General features: G+C 41.9%; 1 protein-coding gene across 4 annotated transcripts in view; it reads left to right on the top strand.

Moving 5' to 3' along the window:
- Positions 1-21,836, top strand: part of NEK10 (NIMA-related kinase 10) — a 272,823-nt gene that overhangs the window by 79,414 nt on the left and 171,573 nt on the right. For all 4 annotated transcript variants that reach the window (XM_010842043.1, XM_010842042.1, XM_010842040.1 and 1 more), the window contains 8 exons: positions 193-279; positions 5,252-5,476; positions 8,286-8,425; positions 9,303-9,364; positions 11,241-11,318; positions 13,140-13,204; positions 21,049-21,151; positions 21,245-21,373. In XM_010842043.1, coding sequence (XP_010840345.1) covers positions 193-279; positions 5,252-5,476; positions 8,286-8,425; positions 9,303-9,364; positions 11,241-11,318; positions 13,140-13,204; positions 21,049-21,151; positions 21,245-21,373 — 889 coding nt within the window. The remainder of the gene's footprint in view (positions 1-192; positions 280-5,251; positions 5,477-8,285; positions 8,426-9,302; positions 9,365-11,240; positions 11,319-13,139; positions 13,205-21,048; positions 21,152-21,244; positions 21,374-21,836) is intronic.

Here is a 21,836-nt window from a genome sequence, read left to right as displayed (position 1 = left end):
TTACTGAACAAATTTAAGTTTATGACGTATAATACTTACTGAATGTTGGCATTTAATGTAGCCCCGCTCTATAGAGCCATATTGCATTTTGCTTCTCCTCCTGGGATAATATGAGGATTAAGATATTAAACATGTGGATGCGGTGTCAATAAAAGACATTTCTCATAGTTACTAATACTTTTCAATTTGTAGTCCAGAGTGTAGGGAGAAGATAAGTGAGCTCAACATTGTAGAAAATCTGCTGATGATTTTACACGAATATGACTTGCTTTCCAAAAGGTAGGATTGCTAATACGGGAAAATGGCAGTGTCTTATATTTGATGAAAATGATGGTTATTATTCTAATTATGCCATGTTACATTGCTAACTGAATATCACAAGTCAGCTTTGCATTTATTTTCTATTTAATATATATAAAGTAACAAATAATAAAGAGGTATATCAGTTTATCTCTAGTCCTGTCTCACTTCTAGAACTGGTCATATATTAGAAATATATAAATACATGATTGCATCTTTAATACTTTTGTTTATTACATTTATTTACATCCTATCTCCTTAAGGAAAGAAACTCTAAGGTGGCTCTACTTTTAGTAATTTCAGATTGTGTATTAATAAATGATTAGATTCCTAAAATCAATTTTGCTTTCAGTTCAGTTCAGTCGCTCAGTCCCGTCCGACTCTTTTTGACCCCATGAACTGCAGCACGCCAGGCCTCCCTGTCCATCACCGACTCCCGGAGTCCACCCAAACCCATGTTCATTGAGTCGATGATGCCATCCAACCATCTCATCCTCTGTCTTCCCCTTCTCCTCCTGCCCTCAATCTTTCCCAGCATCAGGGTATTTTCCAATGAGTCAGCTCTTTGCATCAGGTGGCCAAATTATTGGAGTTTCAGCCTCAACACCTCAACATCAGTCCTTCCAAAGAACACCCAGGACTGATCTCCTTTAGGATGGACTGGTTGGATCTCCTTGCAGTCCAAGGAACTCTCAAGAGTCTTCTCTAACACCACAGTTCAAAAGCATCAATTCTTTGGTGCTCAGCTTTCTTTATAGTCCAACTCTCACATCCATACATGACCACTGGAAAAACCATAGCCTTGACTAGACAGACCTTTGCTGACAAAGTAATGTCTCTGCTTTTTACTATACTGTCTAGGTTGGTCATAACTTTCCTTCCAAGGAGTAAGTATCTTTTAATTTCATGGCTGCAATCGCCATCTACAGTGATTTTGGAGCCCAGAAAAATAAAGTCTGACACTGTTTCCACTGTTTCCCCATCTATCTGCCATTAAGTGATGGGACTGGATGCCATGATCTTAGTTTTCTGAATGTTGAGCTTTAACCCAACTTTTTCACTCTCCTCTTTCACTTTCATCAAGAGGCTCTTTAGTTCTCCACTTTCTGCCATAAGGGTGGTGTCATCTGCATATCTGAGGTTATTGATATTTCTCCCAGCAATCTTGATTCCAGCTACTGCTTCATCCAGCACAGCGTTTCTCATGATGTACTCTGCATATAAGTTAAATAAGCAGGGTGACAATATGCAGCCTTGACGTACTCCTTTTCCTATTTGGACCCAGTCTGTTGTTCCATGTCCAGTTCTAAATGTAGCTTCCTGACCTGCATATAGGTTTCTCAAGAGGCAGGTCAGGTGATCTGGTATGCCCATCTCTTTCATAATTTTCCACAGTTTATTGTGATCCACACAGTCAAAGGCTTTGGCATAGCCAATAAAACAGAAATAGATGTTTTTCTGGAACTCTCTTGCTTTTTCAATGATCCATCGGATGTTGGCAATTTACTGTTTCCTTTGCCTTTTCTAAAATCAGCTTGAACATCTGGAAGTTCACAGTTCATGTATTGCTGAAGCCTGGCTTGGAGAATTTTGAGCATTACTTTACTAGCATGTGAGATGAGTGCAATTGTGCGGTAGTTTGAGTATTCTTTGGCATTGCCTTTCTTTGGGACTGGAATGAAAACTGACCTTTTCCAGTCCTGTGGCCACTGCTGAGTTTTCCAAATTTGCTGGCATATTGAGTGCAGCACTTTCACAGCCTCAACTTTCAGGATTTGAAATAGCTCAACTGGAATTCCATCACCTCTACTAGCTTTGTTTGTAGTGATGCTTCCTAAGGCCCACTTGACTTCACATTCCAGGGTGTCTGGCTCTAGGTGAGTGATCACACCATCGTGATGATCTAGGTCGTAAAGCTCTTTTTTTGTACAGGTCTTCTGTGTATTCTTGCCACCTCTGCTTAATATCTTCTGCTTCTGTTAGGTCCCTGCCATTTCTGTCCTTTATTGAGCCCATCTTTGCATGAAATGTTCCCTTGGTATCTCTAATTTTCTTGAAGAGATCTTTAGTCTTTCCCATTCTATTGTTTTCCTCTATTTCTTTGCATTGATCACTGAGGAAGGCTTTCTTTTCTCTCCTTGCTATTCTTTAGAACTCTGCATTCAAATGGGTATATCTTTCCTTTTCTCCTTTGCTTTTCGCTTCCTGTCTTTTCACAGCTGTTTGTAAGGCCTCCTCAGACAGCCATTTTGCTTAAGGCAAGTAAAATACCCAAGATAGCTACTGACTTATTTCGTGACCAAAACGGAATCTAAAGTAAAATGAATCATTTTCACTTGAACTACATTTTGCCCTGAAAACTTACTCTATCCAGATATCTATTAGGTTATCAAGTTGCAACCTGAGTCATTTGATACTTAGTTCAGTATCATTTGATACTGAGTTGAAAAAAATCATAATATTCTAAGGAGGCAAAATAGTTAATAGAAATCCCAGGCAATAAAGCACTGACATTTAACTCATAGTAAATCCCTTGAATTCTTCTTCTAAGCCAATTTAACCCTCTTTTACCAACTGCACTGGTTGGTATAGATTTGGTTATCTGCCATTTACCTAATAGACCCTGCACAGGTATTGAAAAACCAAAAGTGTGTGAGACAGGGCTGCACAACGTAGGGGAGGGTCAGACACACAAGCCCTCAGTTCTACCCCAATGTTGTAGTTGGTGTGGTCGGTAAGGCACAGGACAGATACCCCGGGGACAGGGCACCTCCAATTGGAGCAAGAGGTCATTCCAAGTTTCCTAAAAGAAGGGGCAATTGTCCAGGCAGTAAAAGGGACAAGTGAACAGAATATTCTCCCCCTGGAGGCGTGCAGTGATGTGAAGAGATGAGCGTGTGTGGGTGGGTGCAGCCACAGCAGGGTGTGGAAGGGGTGCAGAAAACTAGTTCAGCAGATGGCGATGAGTTAGAAATAGAGTTCACTTTGGCCAGCCCTTTACAGGCCAGGCCCTGCTCTAAGCACTTCTCTGTGTTGACTTGTTTAATCTGAATGGTAACTTTCTTCCCATATTTTACAGATGAGACACCTTTAACTAGGTCATTGATGGGCTGTTTGTGCGAAATAGTGTGGCTTTTATCATGAACATCATGGAGACTCACAGATTTTAAGCATGATCGGATGGATTTCGAGGGAACCGTTCTTCTGATTTTAGTGTGTGGGGTGTGGGATTCAGCCACAAAATGCGATTCACTTAGAACAAGGAGGGAAGGTGTGGTGAAGTAAGTTTGAGAAGGTGAAGAACGCAGTGTACCAAAGCACATATGTTCTGAATGTCAGAGCATGAAAGTTTGGGAGGGAGAGGAGCTATGGAAATTAGCTCAGGTAAAGGAATTGTGGGGGCTTCCCAGGTGGCACTAGTGGTAAAGAACCCGTCTGCCAATGCAGGAGACATAAGAGACGCAGGTTCGATCCCTGGGTCAGGAAGATCCCCTGGAGGAAGGCATGGCAACCCACTCCAGTATTCTTGCCCTCAGTATTCATGGAGAATCCCATGGACAGAGAAGCCTGGTGGGCTGCAATCCATAAGGTTGCAAAGCACTGGACACAACTGAAGGGACTTAGCACACACACAAAGAATTGTGAGTCCAGATAAGAATGGGAATGTTGGAGAGGTGGGTGGCTGAGGCGCTTGTATCGTGAGCATAGTTGAACATCACGAGGATGGAGGGACAGTGGGGATGGCTACTGCCAGACTCACAGAAGAATTAGCCCCAGTGCTTGCCTCGGAAACCGGGGCACTGGAGGTTCCCCACTGCAGGGACCGGTTGAAGAGGAGGTGTCTTGGAGGATTCCCAGTCTTTGGCTTGGAAATTGAAAAGGCTGTGGAGATCAGGAACATGAGAGGAAGGGCTGATCTGCGGAGGAGGATAAGGACTTTGAGCCTAGAGATAGCTGGGTGAGTGCCTGAGGAGCACCTAAGTGGCTTGCTGGAAACTCCAGAGGTTGGGAGTGATGTTTGCGTGAACTCTCCATGTAGGGCAGAGAGAGGGTCTGAGGCCTTAAGAATAAATGACACCATCCCGGGAGAGTCTTCGGAGTGTGAGCCTGGAGGATAGGATGGTTCTCTGAAATGTCTGTCATCGTAATGTTTCAGAGATTAGTTGAACCTTATGTCTTATCCATCATTATCTTTTATTCTCCAGATGTTCACTGAGCACTTTGCATTTAATTTCCCTGGATCATAGTGTTTTTTGCCATTATGTATTAATGTCTCATTTTTTAAAAAAAAGATTTATTTATTTGGCTGCATTAGGTCTTAGTTGTGGCATGCAGGCTTAGGTGACCTGAGCGTGTGGGTCTTAGTTTCCTGACTAAGGATTGAACCCATGCCCTCTGCAATGGAGGGTGGATTCTTAACCACTGGACCATGAGGGAAGTCCCTAATGTCTCATTTTTATAATCACATGATAAGTTTCTGAAGACTAAGAGCTTTTATATTTCTTTGGTCTTGAGCACAGTGCAGTCCCCATTGTATGTACTTGATGCCTATTTGCTGGTTAGTAGGTTTTTAGCCAGACCAATGGGGATACCATGAAGATGTGACTTAAAAAGTGCTTACAAAGGGGTAAATTTCTGCAGGAGAAATTTGGCCCCCTGCCTGTTTTTGTAAATAAAGGTTTATTGGCACACAGCTGTGCCTGTTGGTTTTTGTGTGTTGCCTGTGGCTGCTTTTTCCGTGTCAGTGTGACTGGGTAGTTGTGACAGAGACTGTAAGGCCTCCAGAGCTACAAACACTTAGCTGTGGTCCAGCCTTTACAGAAACGTGTGCAGACCAGGATGTAGAGTGCGCTAGCGCCACAGTCTGTGCAAGTGAGCAGCTCAGTGTGAACCAAGCCAGGCCGTCCCACTGAGCTGAGTGCACCCCCTCCCCACCCCCACCCCATCTCAGGCTGACAGCCGAGCTGCTGCGCCTGCTCTGTGCCGAGCGCCAGGTGAGAGAGCAGGTGAAGCTCTACGAGGGGGTCCCTGTCCTGCTCAGCCTGCTGCACTCAGACCACCTGAAGCTGCTATGGAGTGTCGTCTGGATTCTGGTGCAGATTTGCGAGGACCCAGAGACCAGCGTGGAAATCCGCATCTGGGGCGGCATCAAGCAACTTCTTCATATTTTGCGAGGGTGAGTCAGGGAGGCCTTTCACCTGTTTTACCCTGGTTGATGAAGGCTGGGGTCTCAGCCGCTTGAAGGCAGGGTGGGCACGTGCTCGGCTAGCTCCCCTCTGCTCTTTGGTCATTTCTCTTCTGCAGTCATTTTTACTTGTAGTAAACAGGCTCTTCGTCAATGTTGGGAGCATTTGTCTTTTTAGCTTCTTGGTTGGGGGGAGCTCTGACATGTTTATCTTTGCATCACCAGCCTCCAGGCTAGTGCCAGGGGTAAAGGAGGCCTTCACTCTGCAAATGTGGGCTGAATAGAAACCCAAAGAAAACATTTGTCTGGCCACCCTTCTTGAATCAGTATATGCATATTGTAATCCCAACAAGTACACTAGTTACTACTGTTTTACTGAAATGTCTGTGTGTGCATATATGTCACTCATCTATAAAGAGAAGGCAAAGCCTGCATGACAGGAGCAGGTGTATAATCCTTAGCTGAAACAGGAGAAAATACTGTCCATCAAATGATTGCATGTTACTGACCCTGGTCCAGTTGCTCTTCTTGTCTGTCTGATCTCCACGGCAGTGCTCTGAGCTATGTGAACACCTTGCTGTCTCTCTTTTAAAGACAGAATTCAGTGATGTTCAGAACCATGAATCTGGGGAAGGAATGGTTTGTTAAAAGAGTTGCAAACTGAAATTCTCTTGTTGCAAAAATTATAACAGTAACAACAGATAGTAGGTAGATATTATGTGTATTAAGTACATTGAAGTATTGAATAACAACATCTATTGGTACCATTAGTGGGAGGATTCTATTACCTAAAATTATTATAAAGCATAATTCACCCCTCTAGATGCTGAATTAAAGGTGAAAAGGATTTTATATCTGCCTAGAAAAAGATCACACTTATCTGTAGTATGTAAATAAAGCTCATTCTAATAAAAGAGTAACATCAATTTTAATATAACATGCTATCAAATCAACGTCATTCAGACTTTGTGCTTATTGTGCCTTGTAACTTGATATTGTGGAGCCGTGTGTCATCACTTCCATTCTCTGAGGGAACTTTCCAAAGTGTAAGAATAGGCTAGAGATCTGAGCAGTAGCTTTCTCAACAATTTCTGTCCTTACCAAAACCAAGGAAAAGATGTGTAGACTGTTGACAACCTTCTTGTTTTCATGAATATCACACAAAAATCTCAAATACTTTAAAGTTTAAATTATAAATCTTTCATTAGTAATGTGGCATGATGGGTTAGCCTAATAGTCAGGGTAACTCTGGTTGCAGATGATTTTTCCCCGCTTGAGTCTGTAGGATGATGGTGGTGGTGGTGGTGGTGATTTTTGTTCCATGATAGTTATTACAGTAGCTGTGGGGAGGCCTCTTGGAGAGGAGCTATTTTCTTGATGATAAAATTAAATTATATAATAGTTAAGCAATATTTCAAGGACAGTGCCTGCACAGAACTGAGTTTAATATAAGGCACTATTTTCCTATTTTGTTCAAGCCATAACTATTCTTGATAGAAAAGGGTTCTTTTACATCTAAAAAAAGTAATTTTCCCAGTCCACTTCTGTGGTACAATGTTAGAAATCTCTTCCCTGGAAAGATGCTTTATGTCAACACTTCTTCTGTGTTAAACATTACTCAGTGCTCTGGGAGAATTATGACCCCAGCTGGGTAAACAGTATCCTTTCAGAGCTTGGCTGCCTGGAGCTGGTATGAGGCTGCCAGGTTGTCTGCTGGCTGGAGTATGAACAGGCTGTGTCGTGAGATCTAGTCATGCCCATCCACCTGCAGTCCCAAACTCAGAGGCAGTAACTAAAAGGCTCTGTGCTCTTGATCAGGCACAGTGGTCCCTGACATTCAAGTTTTATCATAATTGAAGATCACTGATGGTGACTATCCCTAGACCTGGCTCCACTGTCTTCCCTGTGCTCCCCAAAGGAAGGACAGAGGGCCTGGGTGACTCAGGAGGGAGGCCGGAGAGACTCCATCCACGTTATATTTGGGCATATAGAAATCTAGGTAGAGCTGCTGTCATGACAAATAAACATGAAAAAACAAACAAAAAACAACTCTGGGCAATCATGTAAAACAAAAGGCAGCAAAGCAAATAAAGACAGATAAATAATCTGCTGTGGAAGGTGTTACACCAAGTAAATAGAAAATCCAATGCTTTGTTTTGTTAAAGACCGAACAGACCGTGAAGTTTATGAAATGAAATTGAAGGTGAGGTGATAGAACAGTACAAAGGAGAGCAGGATGACTGTGGAGCTGGGAGAGATGAGAACTTAATGCACAAACCCAGGACAAGGAAGAATGTGGAGTCAGTGAAAGGAAGGGCGTGCCTGATGACATTACACACCACACAAGGGAAGGGGACGAGGGAGCGAGAGCAGCTGGAAAATGAAGCATATGGCCGCGGAACATGTGGGTAATTAACATCCCTAAGGTAAAGAATGAAACGAAGGGAAATTTTGCAAAGCCTCAGTGATCTAATAGAAGAGAACTTCCCTAAGATAAAAGAAGACTGACATTTAATGGAAAAAGACAAACCGCAGAATGAAGACCGAGATGTATTCAAGTAAATGGCAGAGGAAAAAAGTTCAAAACAGAGGCGGCTGAATGCAACAGAGAGAGATGACTCCTACATCACACCGTACACAAAAATCATGTCTGGGTAGTTTGGAAGGTCAAACAATAAAGATAACATAGGAGAAAACTTGATGATCTGGGAGAGGCAAGATTTCTCAAATGGAAACCAGAAAGCACTGACCGTGAACTGCCATTGGTAAATCGGCCTGTGCATTGACTTTTCTTTTTCAGAGACAGAAATTTTGTTTCTGATCGTTCCTCCATTGGAAGCCTGTCTAGTGCCAATGCGGCTGGCCGAATCCAGCAGCTTCATTTGTCAGAAGATTTAAGCCCTCGGGAAATACAAGAAAATACTTTCTCTCTTCAAGCAGGTATTTATATCACATTATTATGTTTTATTATTTGATACTGTTTAACTTTATATTATTCTAAGATTATAAGGATAATATTAATTAGGCCCAATTTATAACTATAAAAACTGTGAAGTTAAATTCATGTGGATGCTCGAAACTTCTTGGTACCAGTGTTGGAACTGCAGGTTAACGACACCCCAGACTTTGTGTTCTGGACAGGTGCACAACCAGGAGTTGGACTCCTGGCCCCTTCTTCTTACAAGTTCCATGCCCTAGTGTATCAGCCCTCTGAAACAGTTCATGCTCAGACTGTAAAGGTTACTTTGTATAGTGTATTTAAAGTGCACACTATTTGTCCACCATTGTGGATGTGCACTATGCACCTGCTCCATGAGGGCCTGTGCTGGGCTCAGGGCGGATGGTGCCTGCCCGCCTCCCCCAGCACACAGGAGGCCTGGGGTGGGCGCACACTTGGGTTACATGGAGAAGACAGACACCGGCCAGCACAGCTCGGCTGCCTTTCCCCAGAGATGTACCAGAGGGGAAATCAGTGTTTGTTTTAAAACCAACTCTTTTAAAAAATTATTTCTTTATTTGGGTGCATGAGGTCTTTGCTGCAGCACACGGAATCTTTGATTTTCATTTCAGCATGCGGGGTTTTTAGTTGCATCATGTAGAATGTAGCTCCCTGGCCAGGGCTTAAACCTGGGCCCTCTACAATGGGAATGTGGAGTCTTGGTCACTGGTCCACCAGGGAAGGCCCAGAAAATTAGTGTTTTTTGAGGAATGACCCTGCCAGTGAAGTTCTCTGAGGCAGAGAGTGAGAGTGCTGGTGTAACCATGCAAGTGCAGCCGTGGGCATGAAAGACTCGGTGTTTGGTGGTTTTCATTGCAGCCTGCTGTGCGGCCCTCACGGAGCTGGTGCTGGACGACAGCAATGCCCACCAGGTGGTGCAGGTGGAGAGGGCGGGGCGGGGGGGGGTGGTGCCGGGCCACGCCGCCGTGCAGGGAGCCCCCTGCAGGCGGCCCGGTATCCCAGATCATGGCCTCTGTGGTCCCAGCAACGTGGTCTTAAAATATTGTAATATCTTAGCTAATATGCAGGATTCCATTTTATATTCTTGTCCTTCCCCTGTTAACTCACTTAGCTTTCAGAGAACTGCCATGTAGTTGACTGATGGTGTTTATTTCTTATATTATATGCAGTTTATTTCATTCTCTTTATCCTTTTTAAAACAGCTATCCTGAACTGCTTTAATTTGGGGCACACAGGATGCCATGAGCCAAGAGGACGTCAAGTTATTTAGGGTATATGCCCAGTAGTGGGATGGGGGGGTCATATGGATGAAACACAGCAAACAAAAATATTTATTGCTGAGGGACTAATTTCACAAAGCACACACAGCATCATTCAGTAACCAACTTACTACATATAGAGTCATATGTATGTGTGTGTGTACATAAATACACACATTTGTATACAACCCTGTAATGTGTTTCTGTTATAAAAGTTACTTCCTGTTTGTTGGATTTTACAGAGGAAACGTTTTTTTTGGGGGGTCAGTACATCAACTTAAAAATATATAAATTCATAATGTTAGTAAGGATCAGGTCAGCAGTGATGAGAGTCCCTGAGGAATTCAGCAGGTCAGGGTGGCTGGTGAGGCAGGGGGAAGCTCAGTCCCATTACTGTTAACTTGCTGGCTTGGCCTCTGGAAAAGTATTCCGCCTAAGCTTTGACTTTGTCACGTATAAAACAAGGAAACCGTAAGACTAATTCACATAATAGCTAGTAAGTCAGAAAGAGAAAAACAAATATCGTATATTAACACATATATATGGAATATAGAAAGATGGTACTGATAAACCTATCTGCAGGGCAACAATGGAGATGCAGACACAGAGAACAGACTTGTGGACCCAGTGGGGGACGGAGAGGGAGGGACAAGCTGAAAGAGTGCCATGGAAACATATGTAAAATAGGTAGCCAGTGGGAATTTGCTGTATCATGCAGGGAGTGCAGACAACCTCTGTGACAACCTGGAGGGGTGCGACGGGGTGGGAGCGAGGAGGGAGCTTCAAGAGAGAGGGGACATGTGTATACCTATGGCTGATTCATGTTGATGTGCGGCAGAAACCAACAATGCAATATTTACAACAGAATTGTACAGCAGTTATCCTCCAGTTAAAAATAGATTCTTTTATAAAAGACTGAATGCAGTAAGGCAGTAAAACTCTGCACAGTTATAAATGTCCACGTAGAGAATTTAGTAAATTATGTATTTAATAGATAATACAAAAGTATGGGTAAGGCAGTACATTTTGTTCACTTCTCCATGTGTATATTTGTATTAGAATAAGTCTAGAAAGATGTTAATTGTTTATACAAATAGCATTCATTTTTAAAAATATATTTTCTCTTAATTTTCTCTTTTCTATACTCATTTATCTCCATGTATTGTTTAATTAACAAAACAATAAAGGGAGAAATATTTTATATATTATAATTGTATTTTATAATTTTATATTTAAAATGCAAAATATAGAAATACTGGGGTCCCTTAACTCTGCTCACATTTTGGTTCCTACTCTTTGTTTTTAAAGTATTTAAATCACTTTTAATTGATGTACTTTGTTATCATCTTTAATGACAGTTGAAATTTTAAGATGTGGTCATACCCTTTGATGTTTAAACACATTACATTAACATCTTTAGTATTATCCTATAAAATTGACTCATGGTTCCAAAATTATACTAACAGTTCTTCTTTAATGTTTTAAAGTTGTTCTTTTCTTCTTGCTCGCTCATAACATGGCATCTTTATTCTTCCAGGAAAATGGTGTATATACAATAGCAAAATTAATTTTACCCAACAAACAAAAGAATGCAGCAAAAACTAATCTATTACAGGTAATAAACATACCTATTATTCTTTAATATCAAGTTACTGGAATCTGGGGAAATTTTGATAATAGGAGGTATGATTTTTAGAGCTTGTAGGTTAGCACTGGTCCCCTGTACTGACCGTGAGGGAAAAATACCTGGTGAGAGAGGCTGGAATGGAAAGAAATGCTGTCAAAACAGTGTAAAAGATTTAATAGTAGTTTCTCCATAGGGAGATAGGTGATTTTATTTAGATTTTTTTTTGCTTATCCATAAGTTCTTTGTTTTAAAAATATCGCTTGTATATCAGCAAAAAGAAGGCAGGGGGTGGGGTGGGAAATTATGTGCTGTATTTAAGCATGGAGCGCAGTCACTAGCCTTTCTCCCTTACAAAGGCAGACTTGTAAAATGGATCTCAATAGATGAGAAGGTGCTGGTTGGGTGAGTGAAGGGGTGGAGTGGACACGCGTGGCTCCTACTCCAGAGCGGATGAGCATACACAGAGAACAGCATGGACACAGCACGAAGGCCTGGCGGCTTAGAGCGTGCTTTGCTTAGGGCAGGTGTGTGGGGCTGAAGGAGGAGGGGGAGTGCCTTGGGAGAGGGGGCCTGGTGGGTAAGAAGGGGTCTCATTCTGCAGGATCTTATATGGCACACCAGAGGGCAAGTGTTCCCCGAGACATTGGAATAATAAAATCAGAGTCAGAGGAAGCCTTTGCAGCTGTTGAAGCTTATCCCTTTTTTCAAGTCATTAGAAAAGGAAGTAAAATGTGACATTTGCCTTCAAGCTGACTTCAGGGCTCTCACCCAGAATGATCGTCAGACCCTCAGAGAATTTGTGGTGGTGTCTGTGGGCTGGCAGACAGAGCTGCCACTGAGAACACACAGGTGTGGGGATGACTGCCTCTCAGGGAGCACAGAGGCCCGACCTTGTGCCAGAACAGGACAAGTCCACCGTCTACTGGACGTGCAGCCTGTTAGGTCATCAGAGGGTTTTAAAGAATTTTTACAGAAATTCTCTCAAGACACACACAGGTTCCCCACTTCTCATAGCCGCTTGCTTTCTCACCAGGCTCCTTTGTGTCGTCTTGTTATCTGCCTGACTTTCCCAGGCCGTTTTGTTTGCGACCCTTCTATATTTAGGTCACTGATTTTATGAGATGATTCCAGACTTGAATTCAGCAGACGCTAGTCACCCTTGTGGTGGCCTCGGGTACAGGTATAGCTGCAGGCCCAGGGCTCTCTTGCTCTCTTTTCTCAGCACTGCAGACTTTCCAGTGTTTATTTTTCTCTGGTGAACCCTCACAGGCCTCTTCTGAGTGTTCTCGGGAGTGACTGTAGATGGTGCTATCTGGGGACTGCCTTAGACTTTACTCAAGAAACCAATTTGTCAAGTTGGAGTCCACTGTGCCTGTGGATATTTTTATATGCCATCATTTCTAGGGTTTATTTTCTCATGAAAACTATATAAATATTGAGGCATATGTAGCAGGCTAGAAACAAAATAAACCTCGAGCTCCTGGAAGTCTTGTGCCATTTGGTTTTCTCGGCACAGGAGTTTTATTTCTTGTCTCTGTGCTCCTTTTATACGTTCTAGAAAGGAACTAACGACAGGCACCGAATCAAACAAGGCCCAGACCGCAAGCCTTCCACAGGGCAAATGCTTTTTAAACACCAGAACTCTGGTGTTTCTGTCCCCTGTTTTCAGTTACGAGCTGTGGCTCCTGCAGCCACCAGCCACGCTCACTGTACAGCCACGTTAGTGTCCGCTTCGTGATCATTCTATCCTGAAAACATTTTACTTCCTTGAGCTACCATTTGAGAATCACATATCCTTCTATTTTCCAGTGTTACGCATTCAGAGCCTTGAGGTTTCTCTTCAGTATGGAAAGAAACAGACCACTGTTTAAAAGGTATGAGCTTAGAGAAATTCGGGTGACCTGTGATCTTTAGATTCAACTGTTTTCACAGGCCTGCTTTTGTATGCAAACAGTAAGAAAAGAAAAAGTCAAAATGCAAAACATGTGTCCTCAGATTTCTTAAAATCCACAGATAAAGCAAGTCAGCCCTAAATGATATCTTAACACCGAAAGTTTGCAGAGTGACGAGGAAGCACACGAATCAAATCAGTACACCTCTTTTCATTACCTGTGACTGCTGCAGTGTTTAGTTTTTCTCTCTTTTTTAAGACATTAACTTTTAAAGCGATGAAATAAAAACATGTGCTTGTTTTTGCCCCTTCAGAAATGTCCGAAGTTGATCTAGACATTTCCTTTTTTAAAAAATTGTGGCTGTGCTGGGTCTTTGTTGCTGCGCGCAGGCTTTCTCTAGTTGAGGGGAGCAGGGACTGCTCTCTTGCTGCAGAGTACAGGCTCTGGAGCACGCGTTCAGGAGTGGGGGGCCTTGGGCTTCGTTGCCCCGTAGTATGTCGGATCCTTCCTGACCAGGGATCAAAGCCGAGTGCGCCACATTGGCAGGTGGACTCCCAAGCACTGGACCCCCAGGGAAGTCCTAAGCACTGCCTTTTAATCAATAGAGAAGAAAATACTTATCTGGATGCTCTTCACAGGATAGGAATTCATTTGTAGGGTAGGAAGCTGGATGTTCCTGGATCACCAGGCTGTGTGGCGAGCATGACAGAAAAGCCACCACCTCGGGAAGCAGACAGTGGTCACCCACAGGTGTGGTCTGTGCGCCATAGAGGTGGCAGGTTCGCCAAATCAAAGGCCCAGGTTCTTATAAACCAGAATGGAAACAAAACCCTGAGTTAATTGAACATCTTTTGTTCAGAATGGGACATTTTGTGTTTTTACTTTGTTTCTACATGACACTTACATTTAGGGGAAAAAAGGAAATATTAGTTATTCATTGTTGTTATTCAGTCAGTAAGTCATGTCTGACTCTAGGTGACCCCATGAACTGCAGCATGCCAGGCTTCCCAGTCCTCTATTATCTCCTGGAATTTGCACAAACTCACGTCCATTGTGTCAATTTCAGTTTAGTTGCTCAGTTGTATCCAACTCTTTGTGACCCCATGGACTGCGCATGCCAGGCTTCGCTGTCCATCATCAATTCCCAGAGCTTGCTCAGACTCATGTCCATCGAGACAGTGATGCCATCCAAGCATCTCATCCTCTGTCATCCCCTTCTCCTCCTGCCTTCAATCTTTCCCCTTCTCCTGCCTTCAGTCTTTCCCAGCATCAGGGGATTTTCAAATGAGTCAGCTCTTCACATCATGTGGCCACAGTATTGGAGTTTCAGCTTCAACATCAGTCCTTCCAACGAATATTCAGGACTAATTTCCTTTAGGATGGACTGGTTTGATCTCCTTGCAGTCCAAAGGACTCTCAAGAGTCTTCTTCAACACCACAGTTCAAAAGCATCAATTCTTTGGTGCTCAGCTTTCCTTATAATCCAAAGCTCACATCCATATATGACTACTGGAAATGTATGTATTTCATAGCTTTGACTAGATGGACCTTGTTGGCAAAGTAATGTCCCTGCTTTTAAATATGCTGTCTAGGTTGGTCATAGCTTTTCTTCCAAGGAGAAAGTGTTTTTTTATTTCATGGCTGCAGTCACCATCTGCAGTGATTTTAGAGCCCCCAAAACAAAGTCTGACACTGTTTCCATTGTTTCCCCATCTATTTGCCATGAAGTGATAGGACTGGATGTCATAATCTTAGTTTTCTGAATGTTGTTTTAGGCCAACTTTTTCATTCTCTCTTTCACTTTCATCAAGAGGCTCTTTAGTTCTTCCTTACTTTCTGCTATAAGGGTGGTGTCATGTGCGTATCTGAGGTTATTGATATTTCTCCTGGCAGTCTTGATTGCAGCTTGTGTTTCATTCATCTGGCATTTGCATGATGTCCTCTGCATAAAAGTTAAATAAGGAGGGTGACAATATACAGCCTTGACATACCCCTTTCGCAATTTGGACCCAGTCTGTTCTTCCATGTCCAGTTCTAACTGTCGCTTCTTGACCTGCACACAGATTTCTCAGGAAGCGGGTAAGATGGTCTGGTCTGGTATTGCCATCTCTTTAAGAATTTTCCACAGCTTGTTGTTATCCACACAGTCAAAGGCTTTGGCATAGTCAATAAAGCAGAAGTAGATGTTTTTCTGGAAACTCTCTTGCTTTTTTGATGATCTAACGGATGTTGGCAATCTGATCTCTGGTTCCTCTGCCTTTTCTAAAACCAGCTTGAACATCTGAAAGTTTGTGGTTCACATACTGTTGAAGCCTGGCTTGGAAAATTTTGAGCATTACTTTACTAGCATGTGAGATGAGTGCAATTGTGCAGTAGTTTGAACATTCTTTGGCATTTTCTTTCTTTGGGATTGGAATGAAAGCTGACGTTTTCCAGTCCTGTGGCCACTGCTGAGTTTTCCAGATTTGCTGACATATTGAATGCAGCACTTTCACAGCATCATCTTTTAGGATTTGAAATAGCTCACCTGGAATTCCATCACCTCCACTAGCTTTGTTCGTAGTGATGCTTCCTAAGGCCCACTTGACTTCACATTCCAGGATGTGTGACTCTGGGTGAGTGATCACACCATAATGGTTATCTGGGTCATGAGGATATTTTTTGTATAGTTCTTCTGTGTGTTTTTGCCACCTCTTCTTAATATTTTATGCTTCAGTTAGATCCATACCATTTCTGTCCTTTATTGTGCCCATCTTTTCATGAAATGTTCCCTTGGTATCTCTGATTTTTTTGAAGAGATCTCTAGTCTTCCTTATTCTATTGTTTTCCTCTGTTTCTTTGCATTGATCACTGAGGAAGGCTTTCTTATCTCTCCTTGCTATTCTTTGGAACTCTGCATTCAGATGCTTATATCTTTCCTTTTCTCCTTTGCCTTTAGCTTATCTTCTTTTCTCAGCTATTTGTAAGACCTCCTTAGTCAACCATTTTGCCTTTTTGTATTTCTTTTTCTTGGGGATGGTCTTGATCCCTGCCTCCTGTACAATGTTATGAACCTCCATCCATAGTTTTTCAAGCACTCTGTCTGTCAGATCTAATCCCTTGAATCTATTTCTCACTTCCACTGTATAATTGTAAGGGATTTGATTTAGATCGTAGTGGTTTTCCTTGCTTTCCTCAATTTAAAGTCTGAATTTGGCAATAAGGAGTTCATGATCTGAGCCACAGTCAGCTCCTGGCCTTGTTTTTGCTGACTATATTGAGCTTCTCCCTCTTTGGCTACAAAGAATATAATCAATCTGATTTCAGTATTGACCATCTGGTTATGTCCATGTGTAGAGTCTTCTCTTGTGTTGTTGGAAGAGGGTGTTTGGTGTGACCAGTGCAGTCTCTTGGCAAAACTCTGTTAGCCTTTTCCCTGCTTCATTTTTTAATCCAAGGCCAAACTTGCCTGTTACTCCAGGTATCTCTTGACTTCCCACATTTGCATTCCAGTCCCCTATGATGAAAAGGACATCCTTTTTGGGTGTTAGTTCTAGAAGGTCTTATAGGTCTTCATAGAACCATTCAACTTCAACTTCTTCAGCATTACTAGCTGGGGCGTAGACTTGGATTACTGTGATATTGATTGGTTTGCCTTGGAAATGAACAGAGATGATTCTGTCATTTTTGAGGTTGCACCCAAGTACTGCATTTTGGACTCTTTTGTTAACTATGAGGGCTATTCCATTTCTTCCAAGGGATTCTTGCCCACAGTAGTAGATATACTGGTCATCTGAGTTAAATTTGCCCATTCCAGTCCATTTTAGTTCACTGATTCCTAAAATGTCAGTGTTCACTCTTGCCATCTCCTGTTTGACCACTTCCAATTTACCTTGATTCATGGCCCTAACATTCCAGGTTCCTATGCAATATTGTTCTTTACAGAGTCACACTTTGCTTCCATCACCAGTCACATCCACAACTGGGTGTTGTTTTTGCTTTGGCTCTGTCTCTTCATTCTTTCTGGGGTTATTTCTCCACTCTTCTCCAGTAGCTTATTGGGCACCTACAGACCTGGGGAGTTCATCTTTCAGTTCCCTATCTTTTTGCCTTTTCATACCGTGCATGGGGTTCTCAAGGGAAGAATACTGAAGTGGTTTGCCATTCCCTTCTCCAGTGGACCACATTTTGTCAGAACTCTCTACCATGACCGGTCCATCTTGGGTGACCCTACATGGCATGGCTCATAGTTTCACTGAGTTAGACAAGGCTGTGGTCCATGTGATCAGTTTGACTAGTTTTCTGTGATTGTGGTTTTCATTCTGTCTGCCCTCTGAAGGAAAAGTATAAGAAGCTTATGGAAACTTCCTGATGGGAGATACTGACTGTGGGGGAAACTGGGTCTTGTTCTGATGGGTGGGGCCGTGCTCAGTATATCTTTAATCCAAAAATCTGTTGATGGGCAGAGCTGTGTTCCCTCCCTCCCATCGTTGTTTTGATGATGCCACCCAAACTTCTCATCCTCTGTCGCCCCCTTCTCTTCCTGCCCTCAGTCTTTCCCAGTATCAAGGTCTTTTCCAGTGAGTTGGATCTTCACATCAAGTGATCAAAGTATTGGAGCTTCAGCTTTAGCACCAGTCTTCTAAATATTCAAGGTTGATTTCCTTTAAGATTAACTGGTTTGATCTTGTTGTCCAAGGGACTCTCAAGAGTTTTCTCCAGTGCCACAATTCAAAAGCATCAATTCTTCAATGTTCAGCATTCTTTATGGTCCAACTCTCACATCCCTACATGACTACTGGGAAAATCATAGCTTTGATTATATGGACCTTTGTTGGCAAAGTGATATCTCTGCTTTTTATTATGTTGTCTAGGTTTGCCATAGCTTTCCTTCCAAGGAACAAACATCTTTTAATTTCATGGCTGTGGTCACCATTATTCATTATTATTATTCTATTATATATATTTATTCATTATAACCTTTTATTTCAAGGCCGTAAATCACCAGATGGTCAGTACCAAAAACAGATTATGTTCTCTGCAGCCCAAGATAGAGAAGCCCTATACAGTCAGTAAAAACAAGACCTGGAGCTGACTGTGACTCAGGTCATGAATCCATATTGTAAAATTCAGCCTTAAATTGAAGAAAGTAGGGAAAACTACAAGGCCATTCAGGTATGACCTAAATCAAATCCCTTATTATTATACAGTGGAGGTGATGCATAGATTCAAGGGAATAGATCTGGTAGACAGAGTACCTGAAAAACCATGGATGGAGGTTTGTAAAACTGTACAGGAGGCAGTAACCAAAAGCATCCTAAAGAAAAAGAAGTGCAAGAAGGCAAAGTGACTGTATGAGGAGGCTTTACAAATAGCCAAGGAAAGAAGAGATGTGAAAGGTAAGGGAGAAAGGGAAAGATATACCCAGCTGAATGCAGAGTTCCAGAGAATAGCAAGGAGAGATAAGAAGAGCTTCTTAAAGAACAATGCAAAGAAATAGATGAAAACAATAGAATGGGTAAGACCAGAGATCTCTTCAAGAAAATGAAAGATATCAAGGGAAAATTTCATGCACAGATGGGCATAATAAGGACAGGAACAGTAAGGACCTAACAATCAGAAGAGATTAAGAAGAGGTGGCAAGAATACACAGACGAATTATACAAGAAAGGTCTTAACCATGATGGCATGGTCACTCACCTAAAGCCAAACATCCTGGGATGTAAAGTCAAGTGGGCCTTAGGAAGAATTACTACGAACAAAGCTAGTGTAGGTGATAGAATTCCAGCTGAGCTATTTCAAAGCCTAACATATGATGCTGTTAAAGTGCTGCACTCGATATATCAGCAAATTTGGAAAACTCAGCAGTGGCCACAGCAGTGGAAAAGGTTGGTTTTCATTCTAATCCCAAAGAATGGCAATGCCAAAAAATGTTCAAATTACCAGACAGTTATACTCATTTCACATGCTAGGAAGGTTATTCTCAAAATCCTTCAAGCTAGGCTTTAGCAGTATGTGAACTGAGAACTTCCACATATACAAACTGGGTTTTGAAGAGGCAGAGGAACTAGAGATCAATTTGCCAGCATTCATTGGATCATGGAAAAAGCAAGGGAGTTCCAGTAAACCGTCTACTTCTGCCTCATTGACTACCTTAAAAGCTTTGACTCTGTGAATCACAGAAAACTGTGGAAAATTGTTAAAGAGATGGAAATACCAGACCACCTTACCTGTCATCTGAGAAACCTGTATGCAGATCAAGAAGCAAGAGGTAGAACTGAATATGGAACAATGGACCGGTTCAAAATTGAGAAAGGAGTACGTCAGGGCTGTATATTGTCACCTTGCTTATTTAACTTATATACAAAGTACATCATGTGAAATACCAGGCTGGATGAGACACAAGCTGGAATCAAGATTGCTGAGAGAAATATCAGCAAGCTCAGATACACAGAAGATATCACTCTAATGGCAGAAAGTGAAGAACTAAAGAGCTTCTTGATGAAAGTGAAAGAGGAGAGTGAAAAAGCTGGCTTAAAACTCAACATTTAAAAATCTAAGATCATGGTGTCTGGTCATATCACTTCATGGCAAATCAATGGGGAAAAAGTGGAAGCAGTGGCAGATTTTATTATCTTGGACTCCAAAATCACTGCAGATGGTGACTGCAGGCATGAAATTAGAAGATACTTTCTCCTTGGAAGGAAAGTTATGACAAACCTAGACAGCATATTAAAAATCTGAGACATCACTTTGCTGACAAAGGTCCATATAGTCAAAGCCATGATTTTTCCAGTAGTTGTGGATGTGAGAGTTGGATCATAAAGGAGGTTGAGCGCCAAAGAACTGATGATTTCAAATTGTGATGCTGGAGTAGACTCTTGAGAGTCCCTTGGACTGCAAGGAGATCATACCAGCCAATCTTAAAGGAAATCAACCCTGAATATTCATTGGAAGATTGATGCTGAAGCTGAAGCTCCAATACTTTGACCACCAGTGCAAAGAGGTAACCTATTGGAAAAGACTCTGATGCTGGGAAAGATGGAAAGAAAAAGGAGAAGGGGGCAGCAGAGGATGAGATATTTAGATAGCATCACCAACTCAATGGATATGAATTTAAGCAAACTCTGGAAGATAGTGGAGGACAGAAGAGCCTGATATGCTGCAGTCCATGGGGTTGCAAAGAATCAGACGGGACTTAGTGGCTGAATAATAGCAACAACAAATCATATCGGTGGACTTAAAAGATTTTAATAAACCTAAACTCTTGAAACCAGTAGCTTGGAAATGATGCATAAATATCTTCATTTTTATTCATCTGTATTTTAACTTTGTTTTAATAAAACATTCAAGAGTTAGGTTAACATTTACCTCCTCGGGTTAATATGAGGACTGACCCAAACGGCATTTGTGAAAGTGCTCTGTGTTCAGTAAACATCCAGTAAGCATCCATTCCTACTATGTTTGATACCATACCCCCAAATGTCTTACAAATAAAATTTCTGTAAAATCTGTATCATATCTATTTGTTTTATTATGGCAAAAAGCACATAGCACGAGACGCACTCTCTTCCATTGTTAACTGTGCAGTCCAGTGTTCCTAACTATAAGCGCAGGGTTGTGCAACAGATGTCTGGAACTTCCCTTTCCAGTTACTTTTCCTTACCCCCCGAGACATGTGTCTCTAGTTTATTTTTGTGGGATAAGTTGGTAAGCATTATTCCCCCCGTTTGTTGGCCAGTGTATTTAATGTAATTGACCTACGAGTGCACCAGATCCGAAAGGGAAGGAACAGGCCAGACTTTCCAACTCCTACATGAAGTATGTGTATGCATTTTTCTCTGTAGACTTTTCCCCACCGACCTGTTTGAGACCTTCATTGATATAGGACATTATGTTCGTGATATCAGTGCTTATGAAGAATTAGTATCAAAGTTGAATTTATTAGTGGTAAGTCTTGACTTTTAAACTAATTTGGCAGGCTGCCATGCAGTTAGAATGTGCTTATCCTAGTGACCTGTTTCCTTTTCATTTTTTGGTTAGGAGGATGAACGGAAGCAAATTGCTGAAAATGTTGAAAGCATTAATCAGAATAAAGCTCCTTCGAAATATATAGGCAACTATGCGATTTTGGATCATCTCGGCAGTGGAGCTTTTGGCTGTGTTTACAAGGTGACCTTGCCCTCAAACAGCATTTCCGATGTTCCCAAACAAGTTGCATGTCCCCCTGCACACTCACACACACGTGAATTGGAGCGCTTGTTGGTAAGCAGGTAGAAATAAAAAGCAGAATGATTTTTGTCCAACAGATGGCCGCACTGATATATCTCCCTCTCAGCTCTAGAAACTGGCCACTGACCTTTGAAGACAAAAAAAGTATCATTGATTTCTCACACACGTCGTCAAAATGGCTTGTCCTAATACATGACACATTCTCCAAATTTACACCGGTGTTTCTGTACTTATCCAGTAAAATCCTGCGAAATACGATAACCTGATCCAGGAGATATTGATAAAAAATTTTTTTCGAGCTGAGCTTAGTGTAAATTCAAATTGAGTTTTTAAAGTTATATAACTAATTTAGGTGACTTGGCTTAATCATGTGACCTTATTAATCTGTAGTAATCACTTTCTT

Source organism: Bison bison, unplaced genomic scaffold (genome assembly GCF_000754665.1).
Source record: "Bison bison bison isolate TAMUID 2011002044 unplaced genomic scaffold, Bison_UMD1.0 scf7180017864171, whole genome shotgun sequence".
In the NCBI taxonomy this organism is placed as follows: Eukaryota; Metazoa; Chordata; class Mammalia; order Artiodactyla; family Bovidae; genus Bison; species Bison bison.
Note: the sequence above shows the minus strand (reverse complement) of the source record. Positions and strands in the feature narration are given on the sequence as shown.